This window comes from Empidonax traillii, unplaced genomic scaffold (genome assembly GCF_003031625.1).
Source record: "Empidonax traillii isolate 1590-97213 ecotype Southwest subspecies unplaced genomic scaffold, ASM303162v1 scaffold13:size3042203, whole genome shotgun sequence".
Taxonomy (NCBI): Eukaryota; Metazoa; Chordata; class Aves; order Passeriformes; family Tyrannidae; genus Empidonax; species Empidonax traillii.
In genome coordinates this window covers 103,332-120,405 of record NW_020955206.1, presented here as the reverse complement: position 1 = coordinate 120,405, position 17,074 = coordinate 103,332, and the positions used below count along the sequence as shown (strand labels likewise).

General features: G+C 61.1%; 4 protein-coding genes across 7 annotated transcripts in view; 1 reads left to right on the top strand and 3 right to left on the bottom strand.

The window, feature by feature from the left end:
* Window positions 1-6: 6 nt before the first annotated feature.
* On the bottom strand, window positions 7-2,672 carry LOC114060625 (cytochrome b-245 light chain). Its single transcript, XM_027890258.1, has 6 exons — window positions 2,381-2,672; window positions 1,607-1,676; window positions 1,327-1,401; window positions 1,030-1,113; window positions 873-954; window positions 7-785 (listed from the first exon to the last, which is right to left on the bottom strand). Exons 1-6 carry the CDS (start codon window positions 2,436-2,438, stop codon window positions 603-605), a joined length of 552 nt encoding a protein of 183 aa, XP_027746059.1. The 5' UTR covers window positions 2,439-2,672; the 3' UTR covers window positions 7-602.
* A 769-nt stretch (window positions 2,673-3,441) lies between these two features.
* On the bottom strand, window positions 3,442-6,876 carry MVD (mevalonate diphosphate decarboxylase). The gene is made up of 10 exons (XM_027890229.1): window positions 6,776-6,876; window positions 6,379-6,449; window positions 6,176-6,290; window positions 5,948-6,094; window positions 5,356-5,555; window positions 5,150-5,224; window positions 4,583-4,801; window positions 4,387-4,502; window positions 4,195-4,303; window positions 3,442-3,703 (listed from the first exon to the last, which is right to left on the bottom strand). The coding sequence occupies exons 1-10, from the start codon at window positions 6,843-6,845 to the stop codon at window positions 3,623-3,625; spliced, it is 1,203 nt and encodes a 400-aa protein (XP_027746030.1). The 5' UTR covers window positions 6,846-6,876; the 3' UTR covers window positions 3,442-3,622.
* Window positions 6,877-7,860: 984 nt separating this feature from the next.
* On the bottom strand, window positions 7,861-15,086 carry RNF166 (ring finger protein 166). Of its 2 annotated transcripts, none has more exons than XM_027890240.1 (6): window positions 14,909-15,086; window positions 13,234-13,390; window positions 11,743-11,855; window positions 11,350-11,464; window positions 10,936-11,043; window positions 7,861-10,095 (listed from the first exon to the last, which is right to left on the bottom strand). In XM_027890240.1, exons 1-6 carry the CDS (start codon window positions 15,079-15,081, stop codon window positions 10,030-10,032), a joined length of 732 nt encoding a protein of 243 aa, XP_027746041.1. In that variant the 5' UTR covers window positions 15,082-15,086; the 3' UTR covers window positions 7,861-10,029. The 2 variants fall into 2 exon arrangements, with proteins under 2 accessions (XP_027746041.1, XP_027746046.1); XM_027890245.1 differs by lacking the exon at window positions 14,909-15,086 and adding an exon at window positions 13,564-14,157.
* Window positions 15,087-15,184: 98 nt separating this feature from the next.
* The window catches only part of CTU2 (cytosolic thiouridylase subunit 2), a 4,167-nt gene continuing 2,277 nt past the window's right edge, over window positions 15,185-17,074 (top strand). For all 3 annotated transcript variants that reach the window (XM_027890196.1, XM_027890214.1, XM_027890206.1), the window contains exons 1-5: window positions 15,185-15,473; window positions 15,806-15,880; window positions 16,367-16,445; window positions 16,522-16,581; window positions 16,655-16,715. In XM_027890196.1, the coding sequence (XP_027745997.1) occupies window positions 15,394-15,473; window positions 15,806-15,880; window positions 16,367-16,445; window positions 16,522-16,581; window positions 16,655-16,715 (355 nt within the window). In that variant the 5' untranslated portion in view covers window positions 15,185-15,393. The remainder of the gene's footprint in view (window positions 15,474-15,805; window positions 15,881-16,366; window positions 16,446-16,521; window positions 16,582-16,654; window positions 16,716-17,074) is intronic.

Sequence of the window (17,074 nt, the reverse complement as noted above, 5' to 3'; positions counted from 1 at the left end):
CTGACCTCCCCTGGGGCTGAGGGTCCCTGAGAGCTGGTGTTTCACAGGGATTTGGGGATACCCCAGGGAACTGGGAGCTGCTTGGAGAGTTGGGACACCCTCAGGGAGCTGAACATGTCCAGGGCTTTGGGGATCCTCAGAAGCTGGGAAGCCCTTAGGGGCTGCAGACCTCACAGGAAGCTGAGCATCCCAGGAATTTGTGAATCTCCAGAGGTTGGGGAACCCCTGGGGACTGAAGATCCCACAGGGACCATCATATAACTGGGAATTTAAGGAGCCCTGGAAGCTGGAGACACACCTGAAAAGCTGAGCATTTCCAGAGATTTGGGGATCTCAAGACGTTGGAGAGCCCCTGGGGCCTGGAGATCCCACAGGGATCTAAGCATCCCTGGGGATTTGGGAATCCTTTGGATAGCTGGGGAGCCCAGGGGGAACTGATGATCCTCAGGGATCTGAGCATCACCAGGAGCTGGGGATGAGCTGAGCAGCCCCAGGGCCTTGGGAATCTCCTGGAGCTGGGCCCCCTGTTTCCCATAGTGAATCTGGGAAGCAGCTGGGAAGCGGGAGCAGGAGCAGCAGAGCAGGGCAGGAGGATCCCCCTGTTACTCAGCCTCCACAGGGATGGGGTTCACCTGCCCCCCCACCTCCATCGGCTGCTTCTTGCGGGCGTCTGCAGGGGGTCGGGGCGGGGGGTTGCTGGGGGGCTGCTTGATGGTGCCCCCCACTTGCGGTCGCTCCCGGGGCTTCTGCTCGATGGGTCTCCACTCCTCCCCACGCACCGCGGCCTGTGAAGCCATGGGGGTGTCAAGGGGGGTCTCGTTCTCCTCCCAGCCCCCCCTCAAAGCATCCCCGAAAACCCTCCCTGCACTCACCAGCAGGTAGATGCCGCTGGCGATGCCCAGGCAGACGGTGCCCAGGATGGTGGAGAGGAGGAAACCGGCAGGGACGGCCAGGCTGGGGGAGAGATTCGGGGTTCAGGGGGGCGCCAGGGGGGCCTGGACCCCATCCCTGAGCCCGTATCCCACTTACGCGGCGTGAAGGATGGCTCGGATGTAGTAATTCCTGGTCAGGGGCCCAAACAACTTCACCACAGCTGTCATGTACTTCTGGCCACTGCAGAGCAACATGAGGGGTCAGAGAGGGTGTCCTCACCCAGGGGCACCCAGGGACCCCCATCTCCACACTGTCCTGCATGGACCACCCAAGGAACACAGTATCCAGCTCTGCTCCCACCCCACCACTCCCATCCCCGCTGCCACATCCCTGTGTTTGGGGGGGTACGAGGACCCCGATCCCAGGGGTGAGGGTGGGGAACCCACCACTTACCATCTCTCCATAGTGGAACCTTTTTTCCTCTTGCTCCTGGGATACTCGAGCAGGCAGACCAGGACGCCTGCCGCGCTGCCAGGGGGTCAAGGAAAGGGGGGATCATAGTCCCAAGGCACAACCCTCACCCCAAGAAGGGGCTGTTTGAGGCAGGGAAAGCACGATCTGGGACCAGTGTGGGGAGGGGGAGGATGTGACCCCCCCTGTTTGTGCTTCCCACCCCCATCGGGACAGTGTTTTCCCGCCGCCCATTCCCCGGGAATGCTCTCGGGAAGGATACATGGAGTACGCAGCGAAGTACCAGCCCTTGAACTGCCCCGCCACGGCCACGATCCCGCCCGTCACCAGGACTGCGGAGACAGCACGGGATGGAGGGGTCCGGCCCGTGACACGACCCCCAGGGCAGGATTCGGACCCCTAACCCGGGATACAATCCCCTATCTCGGGATACAAACCCCCAACCCGGGATACAAACACTCAAACCCAGGATACAGACCTCCAAACTCAGGAGACAAATGCCCAACATAAGATACCCCAAACCTGGGACGTGGGGATCCCTGAGGACCTGACATGTAGGATTTCTTGGACTGAGGGAAGGGAAATAGGGGTCTCCATGGCCCCGGGGACTTTGACAAGTGGGGTACCAGGTAGATGTGGTGTGCGGGACCCCCTGGGGAGCTCCAGGCTTAGGGGAGGTTTTTGGCCCCGTGGTCGGAGGAAGAGAGGAGAGAGAAGGAGGAGACGAGCGAGAAAGGGCAGAGGAGGAAGAGAAAAGGAGGAAGCGGAGTTCCCAGCCCTGCGTATCCCCTGCTGGGACGGGACTTCCCAGCCGTCCCGGTGCCTCCCGCCTGCACCCCCCGGTAGCCCCCAGCGTTTGGTCGGCGGGACTGAGATCCTCCCATCCCTCGGGGCCGCGTCTGGGGGCACCCCGGGGCTCAGCACGCCCGGGGCTCAGCACTCCAGGCCCGCCGGGCTCTCTTTCCCTCCAGCTCCCGGGTCCCCATCCCCCGCCCGGCCCCGGCATTCCCGGCCCCTCTCGGCCCCGCACACTCACTGAGGCCGGCGGCGAGCGCCTGCTCGTTCGCCCACATGGCCCACTCGATCTGCCCCATGGCCCGCAGGGGATCGGCTCGGCCCGAGCGGCTTCCGCTATTCCTGGCTCCGTTCGGCTCGACCCGAGCGGGTTTGGCTGCTCCCGGCCCCGTTAGGCTCGGCCCTAGCGGGTTCGGCGCGTCCCGGCCCCGTTAGGCTCGGCCCGGGTTAAACTCTGCTCGGCTGGTCCCGACCCGGAAGGCGCACACAATCTAACCAAGTACTGACCCCGCCCCTTTCCCTCGACCACGCCCCTTTCCACACTGGCCACGCCCCGGCGAGGACCCCCCCGCAGCCCCCGAGGGGACAGGGGACGTGGCAGGTGATGAGGATGGTGTGGGGGGACAGGATCGGTCTGGTCCAGGGGGGCAGGATCAGTTCAAGGGACGCAGGGGGACACAGGACATGCTGGCTTGATGAGGATGGCATGGGAGGGAACAGGATCTGTCTGGTCCAGGACAGGATCAGCCCCACAAGGAACATGAGGGAACAGGATTAGCCCCAGCAAGGACACCTGAGGGATGTGGGACAGGATCAGTCCTGCAAGGGACAGGGGCTATGTAGGGGGACAGGATCAGCACCAACAGGAACAACTGTTGGGACAGGGGACAGGAGATGCCCCCCAAGGGACATCTGAGGGACCAAGGAAAACATCAGTAATGCAAGGAACAGGGAGGGGACAGGGGATGTGGGATACGCAAGGGACAGGGACGGTGTAGGGTGACAGGTGCTGTGCAGGGGGACAGAATCAGAGCCAGCAGGGACAGGGGATGTGCAAGGGACAGGGGCCATGTTGGGGGACAGGATCAGTCCCAGCAGAGACAACTGGGGGGTATATGGGACAGGAGCAGCCCCACAATAGGCATGGTGGGAACAGGGCTCAGGTGGGGAGACGGGGCTGTGCAGGGGGACAGGATCAGCCCCAGGCACAGCCATTAGGAGGAACCATCCCCACTCCAGCCCCTCATTTTGGCTGGCACTGCCCCCCCCAGCAGCACACACAGAGCCCGACACCCCAAAACAACAGCAAGGAACTCTCTATTTCCTTACAAAAGAGTAAAAACCAGCCCCAGGGTCACATCCTGCCCCAGGGCTGGGCACAGCAGGCCTGGCTCAGGGTCCTGAGCTCCCTGGGTGGCACTGGCAGAGCCTTCCTGGCATGTCCCAGCTGTCCCAGGGGTGTTCCTGGGGGCGTCACCGGGGCTCAAGCACGGCGTCGGGGCAACCCATCTGCTCCCAGGAGGTGCTGGCTGGGATCATCCACGAGTTGGGGACCAGGGCCAGGCTGTGGGGCAGGACAAGGGTTAGGGACACCAAGAAGCCCTGCTGTCTACAGGGATCACCCCCCGGCTCAGGGCTGGGGGGCAGGTCTGGGCCCCACAGACCCCAAAAGGCCACCCCATGAGTTGTGCCAGAGGAAATATGTCTGGGGATGGGGTCCTGCACACCCACCTGGGAATGGGGACAGGGATGGGGTCCTGTACACCCCTAGGGACAAGGATGGGGTCCCACACACAGCCTTGGGAATGGGGTGTGGGGTGGGTTTGGGGTCCTGTGCACCCCTGGGGACAAGGATAGGGTCCCACACAACCCTATGGGGATGGGATCCTATGCACCCCTGGGGAGAGGAATGGAATCCACACACCCCTGTAGGGATGGGGTTCTCCACACACCCCTGGGGGCTTGAATGGGGTCCCACCACCCCCCCGGGGGTCCAAGATGGAGCCAGAGTCTCACCAGAGGCTCCATGCTCCCCCAGCACCCACAGCCCCTCACCTTGGTGTGCAGGATGTACTGGACAGCCCCCGGCACTGGCTCAGTGACCACGGCGGTCACCAGCTCCTGCGGCAGCGCAGCGGAGCCCACGGGCAGCCCCCGGATGAACCTGCGGCACAGCAAGGGCTCAGTCCCTGTCCCCTGCAGTCCCCTGCCATCCCGCCCCCCCAGTAAGAGACAAGGCTGCCTTACTGGTCCCCGTTGGCGGCAGGGGGGAAGCTGCGCCTCACCACCTCCACAAACTCATCCACGGTGTCGGCCAGCGCGAAGATCACAGCGTTGGGGCCGGCATCGAAGGTGTAGGCGACCTGTGGTGGGATTGGGGGGGGTCGTGGAGGCCTGGGGAGGGTCCACAGTGCCACGGCACATGCAGGGCCCCGGTTGGTACCTTGGTATGCCCGTGGTGGGCGTTGTAGCGATGTGCCAGCGCGATGATGTGGCGCGAGAGGTCGTTGAGGTAGAAGATGGGTGGGAAGGTGTCCAGGCAGGTGGCATGGAACTGGTTGCTGTCCCTCATGGCCAGCTGGCCAAAGCCCTCAAAGTCCCGCTCCCGGATGTGCCGCATCATCTGAGCCAGGCGTTCCGGGACCACCACCTCTGCCCGATGCTGCCACGGCACGTGGGACAGTCACCCCAGCTTGGTGACACCCGCGGCAGGTGGGTCGTGGCCACCCCAATTCAGTGACACCCACAACAGGTTAGTTGTGGTCACCCTAATTTGGTGACACCTGTGGCAGACAGGTCACCACCACCCCAATTCAGTGACACCAGAGACAGGTGGGTTGTGGTCACCCCAATTTGGCAACACCTGCAGCAGGTGGGTCACAGTTACCCCTATTTGGTGATACCCACGGCATTGCAACCCTTTGGGTGTCACTTCATGCCCTCCAGCCCCATTCCAAGGGAAAAGAGACCCTGGCCCTGCTCAAGCAGGATGAGGCCCGTCCCCTCATACCTTCAGCAAGGGGCTGGTCTCCACACTGGTCTGCATCCCCACTGTGCTCGCCACTGGCTTCTTCTGCCCACTGACCTGGAGGGGGCACAGATGGTGGGACACAACTCCCCCTGTTCTCTGGGGTCTGCATCCACCCAGGCTGGGGTCTCCCAAACCCCACTCATCTGGGGGTGGTGGGCAGGGCCATACCCCCTCCCATTGCTCACCACCAGGACAAGGACCCTGAGCTCCGGCCAGTGTGTCTCGGGGGCCACTTGGTGGGCCAGGCTGTCGGTGCCATCAGGCCGCTCCCCCCGCTGCCACTGCACGAAGCCCCCCCACATGCTGCGGCAGGCGCTGCCCGAGCCCCGCCGGGCCACCTCTGACAGCTCGTCCTCCACGCCATAGAGCCGGGCCAGGGCTGACACTGCAAGGACAGGCAGAGGGGACACCCCGTCACCCCCTCCCAGTGACCTGCATGCCATACAGCCACAAGCAGGGGACAGGCCAGAGGGGTATGACAGAGTGTCAGCCCCTCTCAGTGCCCTCTACACCACACAGCTGCAGAAGGGGACAAGTCAGAGCAGGACAGGGGGTTTCACCCCCTCCCAGTGCCTTCCATGTCATACAGCTGACACTGTGGGGGGACAGAGGGGAGACACTCCTGTCACCCGCTCCCAGTGCCCTCCATCCCGTACAGCCATGGGCAGGGCACAGGTCGGAGGGGATGACACCTCTGCCATCCCTTCCCGGTACTGCACGAGGGGACAGGGTCAGAGGGGACACTCCTGCCACCCCCATGCCCCGTCCCACACCCACCCAGGCAGGCGTAGCCGGCCGCAGACGAGGCCAGCCCAGCGGCCGTGGGGAAGTTGTTCTCGGAGGCAATGTGGACCTTGTAGGAGAGGAGGCTGAGCGTGGCCGCGTCCTCGGAGCCCCCCCGGCGCTTCCGGGCCAGGCGCCGCACTGTGGGGACAAGGGCAGTGAGGAGGGCTCAGGATCAGGGACCCCCCCGTCCCGGGGGCAATGAGGGTGTCACTCACTCACCCTCGCGCAGACAGGCCTGGACCCGCGGCTGTCCCACGTCCACCTCTGTCCCGTTGAGCCACAGCCGGTCCTCCGTGAAGTCCCGGCTGGCGGCGGCCGTGGTGGTGGTCTTGAGCTGTGGGGACACAGGGTGGGGGCTCAGAACCGCCGGGCACGGGATGGCAGGGCAGCAGGGACTGACCCTGAGCCCGAGCCAGACTCACTTGGTCCTGGTGCAGCGTCACACTCAGGGAGGAGTTGATGGGCAGGATGAGGTCGGTGTCCCGCTTGCCCCCTGTAAGAGAGCAAGGCATGGCACGGCTGGGAATGGCATGGTATGGCACAGCACCACTTGGCATGGCACGGCACGGCACGGCTAGGAATGGCAAGGCATGGAAAGCATGGACACAGCACGGCATGACATAGCACAGCACGGTATGGCTTGGCATAGCAGAGCACGGCACGGCGCGGCACAGCTGGACATGACATGGCGCGGCCCGTCACGGCACCTGTGCCCCGAGCACCCTCCCACGCAGGAGCCACATGCGCCCCCGAACCCGGCCCGCCCTCAGCCGAGTGTCCCGCCCCGGGTGCCCCGTGCCCGACCAGCCCCGCACTCACAGTACTTGATGACGGCGATGTTCACGGGGGCCGTGCAGGTGGCCATGGCCAGAGCCCGCTCCGCCGCCATCGCTCCGGGAACCGCCGCCAGCCTCGGGTCCCGCCCCCGCGCCATGCACGTCACCTTCACTTGCGGGAGGTTCTCGCCTCACCATTGGTCAGTGGGGAAGAGCCCGGCGGGCTGTGTCCAATGGCAGCGATCGGACCACGGCGCGGCCCCGCCCCCCGGCGGCGCTGGGAAGGGCGTGCGGGGGCGCCATATTCGAGTAGGGAAGGGGGTGCGCGTGCGCAGGCGGTACCGCTGCTTCCAGTGCTTCTCCCGATGTTCCCAGTGCTGCTCCCAGTGCTCCCCAGACCGCTCTGCCTCCAGCACCCTAGTGCTCCAGTATTACCCCAGTGCTCCCCGTGCTCTCGGTACCCCAGCTATCCCAAGGTACCGGTTCACCCAGTGACTCCAGCAGTGGCTCCAGTATTCCCCGTACATCTCCAGTGCTCCCAGGATCCCCAGTGCTCCCAATCCTCTTGTAACCTCCACAGCCCAGTGCTCTAAATATCCCCAGTACTCTCCTAGTGCTCCCAGAGCCTTCAGGGCCACCAGGATCCCAGTGACTCCAGTGCTCCCAGTATTCCCAGTACCACAGTATCCCAGTGCTCCTCGAGTTCTCCCAGCATCCCTTCAGTGCTCCCAGTCCCCCTGCAGTGATTCCAGTAGTCCCAGAATCTCCAGCGCTCCCAGTACAGCAGGGACTGGGATCCACCCCCATGCCTTAGGTGGCTCCCCTGGGCACCCTCAGCCAGGCCCTGCTGCCTGTGCCTCCCCAGGGGTATTTTTATCCTCTGGTCACTCACTCCCATTGGAAAACATCCCACCAAGCCAGGTGCCCAGGAGTGTTGGGGGGCACACAGGGGGACATGGGAATGACACCGGGTCTCCCAAGGGCTCACTGCCAGTGGGAAGGGGGGCACAGATCCTACCCACCCTAAAAAAACACCCAGGGGAACAGAGGGGAGCAGCATCGCCCCCAACCCCTCTCCACAGCAGGGATTTTGGGGACCCCCTCAAAAGAGCCCACATGGGGAGGCCACCCATGGATGAAACTGCCTTTATTGAGAAAAATGGTTTGCTACAAATACGTCATCAAGTTAATTTTTTTCCAAAAACAGGACGGCTCATTAAAAGTTCTAATTATGCAAAAAAAGTGGTGAGTGACACACTGACGGGCACGGCGGGATCCCTGGGACGTGGGATCCCTGGCACAGAGGGATCCCTGGCACAGCGGGATCCCTGGCACAGCCCGGCATGGCCAGATCTGACCCCTCACACCCGAGGCCTTAAAGTGCTTTACAAAAGCAGCTGTTGCTGCCCCTGCTCTGGCTCTGTGGGGCAAAAAGAGAAGGGAAGAAGAGGAAGGAAGGAAGGAGACTGAGGTTAACAGTGCTGTCTCAAAAGCAGGGAGCTCGGATGGAGGCTGCTCCAGGAACTGAGGGTCCCAGCTGAGAAAAGGACAGGGAAACTCTCCTGAGTCCCTATGGGAAGATGCCAATGCTCTCCATTCCACCAGGAATATCCTCCAGGCTTGGCAGGTGCCAGCAATGCCGGGCAGGTAAGAGAAGATCCCATCCTTCCTTGCTGGCCTGGCTCCAGGGAGCAGAATGGGGCAGCTCCAGCCCTTTCCATGCCCTGCCAGGGGAGTGGAGGGGTGTCTGCACCTTCCCCCTGGGGCTGCAGATCCCAAAAACATCCAGTACTATTAAAATCAAAATAAAAACCAAGCAGGTATTGCTAGAGCAGAGCTGGAGCCAGGTCTTGGACAAGCCTTGGGAGTTCTCTGAGCAGGGAGATGCAGAGGGGTCCTCTCCTACCCCTTTTCCCTGCAAATCCTGCTGGAAGGCAGCACAGGACATCACCCCCTCCCTCAGCTCCATCACTTGGGAGCCTGAGGCTCATCCCATCACCAGTGCCATCTCCCTCCCATCCTCTCCCAGCCCTCCAGAACCAACTCCAGAGAGGGCAGAGAGGAAGGGGACCAAGGATCACCAGGATGCTATGTAGCACCTCAGATCAACAGTGCCCTCTTCCCAGGGAAAGACTGGGAAAGGAAGATGCAATCCCCTATTTCTCAGGGGATAAGCATCTCAGTGTTCCAGCTGGGATCCTGCATGGACAGACACCCCATCATCTGGACACAATCCAGCTGTTCTGTGCCAGCGTGGCACAACGATCCTGCCTGCTCCCTCACAGGCAGAGGAGTTCAGAGGAGGAAAGGGAAAGACCCAGAAAGACCTGGGAACAGCCTTAAAAGACCCGGGAATGGCCCAGAGTGACTCAGGAATGGCTCAGGAAGACCTACAAAGGACCCCTGTGCACTTCCCACCACGCCAGAGAGTCCAATCCGCTGCTCCACGATGCAGCTCCTGCCTCCTGCCCCATTCCAAATCCACATGTTCATTTGTTTGGGGTTTTTTCTGTTTAAAAATAAACTTTCTTCATAATGTTCCATAAAAATACTCTTGTCCTGGGTGACAGATATTGCAGTGTGAAGAGGAACAGCTTCTGATCCCACTCTAGAAAACGTGGAAAAGTCTTCACGCCAGTTCGTGTAGAAAAATGCAAGGATTCAGTATCCCAAGAGCCGGTACAAAACAAGGAGGGGGCTTCCCTGGATGCTGGATGCCATCCCCGAGGGCTTCTCTGAACCCTCTGTCCTCATAGGGAACATGAAGGGCAAGTCTCATCCCGGGATTCAGGTGAAGGAAGCAGCTCCTGCCTCCAGCAGGGGCGTCAGGACAGCCCGACATCTCTAGAAAAGTCCTTGGAGAGTTTACAAAAAGATGCTCCATGCTGTTTTCCTCCTTTTTAAAAGGATGTGGATGATTCCAGTCCCAAATCAGGGCATTTTGCATCAAATACATTAGTTTTAGGTACCTATTTGATTGCAACAGAGAGCAAGGACAAGTGTGCCAAAAAGCATCTAATAATAAATAGATCTGGACACAGGGATATGCTCTGAGTACAGATATGAAATGCCTAAACCAGGATTGATCCCAGCCCTTTGGCGTCGGTTCCTCTCTCCAGATGTCTCTGCTTCATCACCACGACGATGAGGAGACTCCACCTTCTGAAACAAGGTGAGATTTGCCCCCAGAGCAGAGGGAAGAGAGGCAGCAGTGAGGCTCCGGGGGTGCCCGTGAGATCCATGTCTCCCGGAAGGTCGAGTGTGCAAAAGGAGCCGGGGCAGGGAGGGGGATCTCCCTCAGTTCTCAGAGAGGGACAGAGCCAGGGCTGCCTGCAACGCTGCCTCCTCGTCGATGTTGTAATCCTAAAAATAAAACAAGGATGCTCAGGAGAGCTGGCGCAGCCAGGGCACACCGTCTCCATGGAGCCCTGCCCGCTCCTGGGTGTGCCATGGAGACTGCAAACCTTTGTTCCTCTGGCACAGAGATCCTGGGAATGAAACCCATGCTCTTTGGGGTGTGCTTTGTGCCCACATCCCTCTCCTGCCTGCAATCCCACACCTGGCAGCAAGGATGGGACATGCCCACACAAGCTGAGGCCAAAAGGTGAAGCTTTCTAGCAAGGCCACGGGTTTTTCCAGCACTCCAGATCTGGTTTACCCAACAAACTAATCGTTTCTGAAACCAGGATATTCCTCTGTAAATGTTTGGAGGTTCTTTTCCCTGACATCTATCCAATAAAAGCAGGATGGGAACAAAACCTTCCCTCGGTTGCTACGGCCAAGGGTGAGCTATCACACCCTCAGTCCCACACAGGAGGGGTCACAGACCCCCCATATGGAGCAGCCACACCCCCCAACCCCCAAGGCTGGGCTGTTTCCCTCCCCCTCCTCCTGAAACCTCAAAGAAAAGGTTTTTTGTGTTAAAATTCCTCCGGGGAAAAGTTTAATGGAACAATCTTTGTGGAGAGCAGGAGCATTTCGCTCTCCTCCTTTTGTGAGGACAACCAGGACAGCATCCTCGGGGTGGGGGGGGTCTCACGGGTGGGGAACACGTGTGCCACGTGCCTCCTGTGGAGCCCAATGGAGGATCTGTCCCCTTCCCAGTGGGATGGGCTGATCCCGGCACGGGAAGGGAAGGGAAGGGCTCGTTTCATCCACTGCCACAAGACACAGGGAGGGGGGTCCCCTTTTTTTTTGACTCACCACAAAGGTGTCATAGGAGAACTTGTGCCTGTGGAGCAGGTGCTGGAGGAAGTTGGCACTCTTGTAGCTGGGATCCCCCCAGGGCATGGCCGAGCACACTGGGCACACCTGCAGGGACAGGGACACGGGAATGGTGGCACCTGGACACAGATCCTTCTGCCCTGACCTCCCTGAGAGGTGAGTGGTGAGCCCCCGCTTTCAGACAGAGAACGGACAGAGAAAGTGCTAAACAGGGAGCCTTTAGCAAAGCAGAGAAAGATCTCCACGTGCCAAAGAGATTTAAACAGATTAAACCAGCTGGGAACACAGCTGTACCTCACATATATCCATGCCGGTGGCCTGGGCCAGTGTATCTGGATTCCCAGGAGTTTCCTTGCATATCCCAGCCCACCCCAGTGCTCCAGCATCACTTACCACTTTGTTGGGGTCATTCCTATGGTTTTCCATACAGTGCTTCACCAGCTCCTGCTGGTCCAAGTTCCGGGCCCCACAGTACGGACACACAAACGTCGAGCGGTTGGGAATGTTGCTAAGGAGAGCAAGGACAAGCTCAGATCCCCAGGCAAGGAGCTGGATTGACTCCTTCCAAACTAGCCCAGCTCAGTTTTGTGAGAGCCCCTTCCCACCCCGTGGGTCCTTCATCCCAACCCATCCTCCAAAACATCGAGCAGCACAAGGGCTGTGGGTGCCAGGAAGGACAAGTGCTGATATTCCTCCCTGTGATTAGTCAGGACAAGGTAAAACACATGCTTGGATTTTGGGGCATGCAAGGAGGGACACGCTTCCATACCCAAGGTGCAGAAATACCTGGGAATAGGCTGGGACGTGGGGACAACTGGAACAAACTTGGGGCAGTTGGCCATCTGCTCCTGCACCTTGGCGCAGGACGACACGTGAGAGCGCATTTTGGCCAGGGTCACCTGGAGGAGGACGAGAAACATTTCTGAGCTGCAGGAACACCTTCCAGGAGCCAGCACTGCAGCTGGACCTGGAGCCCAGGTCTGAGTGACCACTGGTCTGTGCAGGATGACCCACAGCAGCGGAAATGCTGCACCCACCCATCCCTCCTCACAGGATGGAGATTTGGGGATGCATTGTCCCTGCAGGGATCCCCAGAGGTTCCCCACAAGCCATCCAGGTTGCTCTATTTTCCTTCAAAAAGCAGGAACTGCTGATGGGAGGAACCCCCAAAGTGCTCTGACACCATGTGGGATCACTCCAGGGCTGCAGTCAGGTAGTGACAAGATTCTAAAAGTTAAGGGTTCTCATGCTGCAGGAAAACCTCCACCTGATTTTGAAGGTCCCACTGTTCCATAAGAGCTGCAGCTTCAGTTTGGCCCCGGGCAGCAGCTGTGACACAGGGGATACAGAATCATGGGATCATTTTGCTTGGAAAAGACCTCCAAGGTCATTGAGTTCAACCTGTGCCCGATCCCCACCTTGTCACCAAAACACTGAGTGCCATGTCCAGGCCTTTCCTGGACACCTCCAGGGATGGGGACTCCACCACCTGCCTAGGCAGCCCCTTCCAAGGCCTGACAGGCCTTTCCATGGAGAAATTCCTCCTGATGTCCAACCTGAACCTCCCCTGCTACAGCTTGAGGCTGTTTCCTCTCATCTTGTCCCTTGTTCCCTGGGAGCAGAGCCTAACCCCCACCTGGCTCCACTCTCCTGTCAAGGAGTTGGAGAGAGAAGGTTCCCCCTGAGCCTTCTTTTCCCCAGGCTGAGCCCCCACAGCTCCCTCAGCTGCTCCTGGTGCTCCAGACCCTTCCCCAGCTCCGTTCCCTTTCTGGACACGCTCCAGCCCATCCGTGTCTGTCCTGGAGGGGCCCAAATCAGACCCAGAATTCCAGATGTGGCCTCACCAGTGCCCAGCACAGGAGGACAGTCAATGCCATGGTCCTGTGTCCACACTGTGTTCAGTACAATCCAGGTGCCATTGGCCTCTTGCCCACCTGGGAACACTTGGGCTCATGTTCAGCTGCTGTCACAAGCACCCACAGGTCCTTTTCCAGCCAGTCTTCCCCCAGCCTGGAGCGTTCCATATGGTTGTTGTGACCCAAGGGCAAGACCCAACACTTGGCCTTGTTGACCCTCACTCCACTGGCCTCAACCCATGGATCCAGCCAGTCCAAATCCCTCTGCAGAGCTTCCTGTCATCCCACAGATCCACACATCCCACCCTTGTTTGGGGACCTGCTGAACAGGGAACCCCACAAAGCAAACCAGGAACAGCCAGTAACTCCCCTGGCACCACGGCTGTGGGATCGGGATCAGGATGGGGACCGGCAGCTTTACCTTCTTGCTGCAGCCTCTACAGGGAGCCTTGTAGGATGAGAGCTGCTTCTCCACGCTGGAAGCTTTCTCCACCTTTTTGGGATCGAAGGGCACGCGGCAGAGTGGGCACAGCGGGGATGGCACCTGCAGGCAGGGCTGCAGGCATTCCCCACAAAACCTGGGAGCACAGAGCAGGACTGAGCACCCCGGGAAGGAAAGCAGGATCCCCATCAGGGCACACCCATTCCCAGGGACTCCCAGCACCCCAAAACCCAGGGATCAGCAGGTAGAACTGGGAGGCTGGGAAAGGGTGAGAGGAGGCCAAACACCCAAGATGCTCCCTGAACATACAGATGATTCCACTGCTCCGAGACTGGATTTGAAAGGAGCCAAACAAAAATGGTGCTGAGTATCCAGGTCAGGCAGGGATGGAGTGAGTACATTAGAGTCTGGATCACTTTCTTCCAAGGTCCTTATATCCCCAGGAGCGTGGCTGAGGAATCCAGGTGGGGAGGAGGTGCAGGAAAGCACCGCCAGGCACAAGGCAAAGCAGCTCTGTCCCCAAAATCCAATTATCCTGGCATTTATGTCCCTTCCTACCCAGCTCTTGTTTACCAGGAACACAGAACGAAACACCTCAAACCCTCTGCCACTGCAAGGGGACTGGGAATGAGGAAGGGGGATCATGGAGGGGATCTAGAATCGCCCCCAGCCTCAAAGAAGCTAGAGGGGGATGAGCGAGGCAGCGTTGGAGCTCCAAGCAAAGCCACAGCCCCACTGGGGTTGTCCCCAAAATCAGATGGAAAACTGGATGAAGGTGTTCCTGAAATGATGGGGGGAAAAACAGACAAGAGTTTGGGAGGTCCTGGGGGTGGGAGCCAGGTCTGGTAGCAGAGGGAGCTCTGGGTGGTCAGTGGGACATCCACATCAGCTCCAGGCTGGGGAACACTGAGGGGGACAGGGCATCACCCCCTCCCTGGAGATGGAAGGATCTGGGATGAGGACAGGGCACTCGGGAGGTGGGATGGGGGTTCTGGTACTAGATTTGGGGGTACCAGTACCAGGATGGGAGGGATGGGATGGAGGTCCAGGGATGAGAGGGGTGAGATGGAGGTCCTGGTGCTGGGTGGGAGATGTGGTGGTCTCAGTACTGGGATGAGATGGGTAGGAATGGGAGCCCCAGTATTTGACTGGGGGTGGGATGGGGGTCCTGAGGCTGAATTTGGGGGTGGGAGGGGGGTCCCAGAAGCAGACTTAAGGGGGTGAGATGATCCTGGGATGGGAGGGGTGAGATGGGGGCCCCAGTGTGCGGGATGGAGGACTGGGATGAGGGTTCCGGTATCGGGATGGGAGGAGTGGGAATAGGGGCCCTGGTACAGAACCATCCCAGGGGTGGGAATGGGAGACCCGGTGTGGGACATCTGACTGGGGCTGGCATAATACATCAGTACCGGCGTGTCCCGTACTGAACCCTCTCGGGGTGGGATGGGGGTCCCGATACTTGACTGGGAGTGAGATGGGGGTACCCGTACTCGACTGGGAGTGGGATGGGGGTCTAGTCGCCGGCCGCGGTCACTTGGCAGAAAGCCCCGAGGGATCCCAGCGCCAGGACATCGCCGAGCGACCGCACCGCACCCGTCCCCGGGGCCGGGTCATCCCGGGGGTCCCCACCGCCCCCGCCCGGGCCCCGTCTCACGTGTGGCCGCAGCCCGCGATGCCGACGGCGCGGTGGAACACCTCGAGGCAGATGGGGCAGCTGAACTGCGCCTCCAGCGCCTCGGCCGCGGCCCCGGGCCCGGAGGCGGCGCGGGGGGGCCCGGCCGGGCCCTGCGGCCGCTGCGCCGCCGCCACCAGCAGGCTCCGGAACATGGCGGCGCCGGCGGCGGGGCGGGCGCGGCGTCACGGGGCGGCACCGCCGCGTCAGCGCCGCGCGACCGGAGCGCCCCGGGACACGGCGGGACACGGCGGGACACGGCGGGACACGGCGGGACACGGCGGGACACGGCGGGACGCGCGGGGCCGAGAGGGGCCGACCTGAGTGAGGCAGAGCGAGCGGGACTCACCGGGACTGAGCAGGATCAGCCGGGACACACTGGGACGCACCGGGACTGAGCACGATCCACAGGAACCCACGGGACACGCAGGATCCACCGGGACTGACCGGGGCCGAGCGGCGCCGCCATGTGCGACGTGTCGGATGACGGTGGCGGCTGCGGGGCGGACGCGGAGCCGCCGCGGCGCCGCCGCGCACCGGCAGACAGGTGGGAGCCCGGGCCGGGATGAACCCCCGGTAACCTCCCCGTATCCCCCCAGACATCCCCACCGTGCTGCCTCCGGCATATCCCCCGTGCTCCCCCAGTACCCCCCGGTACCGCTCCCATCTTCCCCCGGATGTGTTCCCGATACCTCTCCGGTACCCTCCGGAGCTGCCTCTGGTGTTGCCCCGCCGGTGCTCCCCCTGATATCCCCCGGTAACATCCCCGGTAGCCCCTCGTGCTGCCCCGGCACTGGGACCGCCGCCCCCCGCCCGGTACCGCCCCCGGGGGGGGGGGTCGGGTCCTGGTGCCCCCCGTGACCAGCCGTGTCTCCGCAGCCACCCCCGAACCTGCATGAAGTGCGGGCAGGGCACGGCCGTCCTCATCATCCGTGTCGGGGACCCCTTCTGCCGGTGAGGGACCGGATGGGAACAGTGGGATGGGGGACATCTGGCTGGGGAGTATTGGGTGTTTGGGATGTTTGGGCTTGGGGACATCAGGGCTTGGGAATATTGAGTCTCTGGGACATCAGGGCTTGGGGACTTCGGGGTTTCAGGACATCAAGCCTTGGAAACGTGTAGTCTTGAGGATGTGGGAAATTGGAGACGTTGGGCCTTGGGAACATGGGAGCCTGGGGATATTGTGTCTCATGGACCTTTGTTTCTGGGACATTAGGTCTCTGGGAAGTGGGGGCCTGGGGACATGGGGTCTCTGAGGTATCACATCTCAGGGACATTTGGTGGCTGGGATGTCAGGGCTTGTGGACATGGGATCTCTGAGTCATTGGTCTCAGGAAAAAGGCTGGGAGTTGGGGATTCCAGGACTTTGGGGCTCAGGGACACGAGGTCTGGGGCTGGTGGAACAGACTCAGGGTTTCCTGTGTGCCCATGTCCCCACAGTGGCTGCTTCCGTGAGTACTTCGTGCACAAATTCCGTGCGATGCTGGGCAAGAACCGCGTCATCTTCCCAGGAGAGAAGGTACAGGGGTGGGGGAACGCAGAGGGGGAACTCAGTGGTGCACCAGGGCCGATGACTGTCCCTGCTGTTCTCACAGGTGCTGCTGGCGCTGTCGGGAGGCTCAGCCTCCAGTGCCATGGTCCGGCAGGTGCAGGAGGTGAGAGTGGGGGCTCAGGAGGGGTCGGGAGGGACACAGCTCACCCACCCCGCTCACCCTGTGCCTCTGCCAGGGCCTCAGCCGGGAGGCGGCCAAGAGGCTCCGCTTCGTCCCCAGCCTCATCTACGTTGAGGGTAAGGATGAGCCCTGCTGCCTGCTCTGTGTCCAACTGCCCATTCCCAGACCTGTTCCTAGCCCATTCCTGGCCCTGCTGGCTGCTCCCAGCTCTGCTGCCCATTTTCTTCCCCAGTGTTCCCTGCCCCATTTCCTGTTCCCTGCCCCATTTCCTGCCCCACTGCCTGCTCCCTGCCCCATTCTCAGCCTCAATGCTTGTTCCCTGCCCCATTCCCAGCTCCACTCCCCCCTCCCTGCCTCACTACGTGCTCTCAGCATAGGATCCTACTGCACCATGCCAGGCCCAGGGTGCTGCCACCCAGCCCAGCAAGACCATGGCACCCTGAGTTGTCCTCCTGGCCCCAGGGGTGTAGTGGGT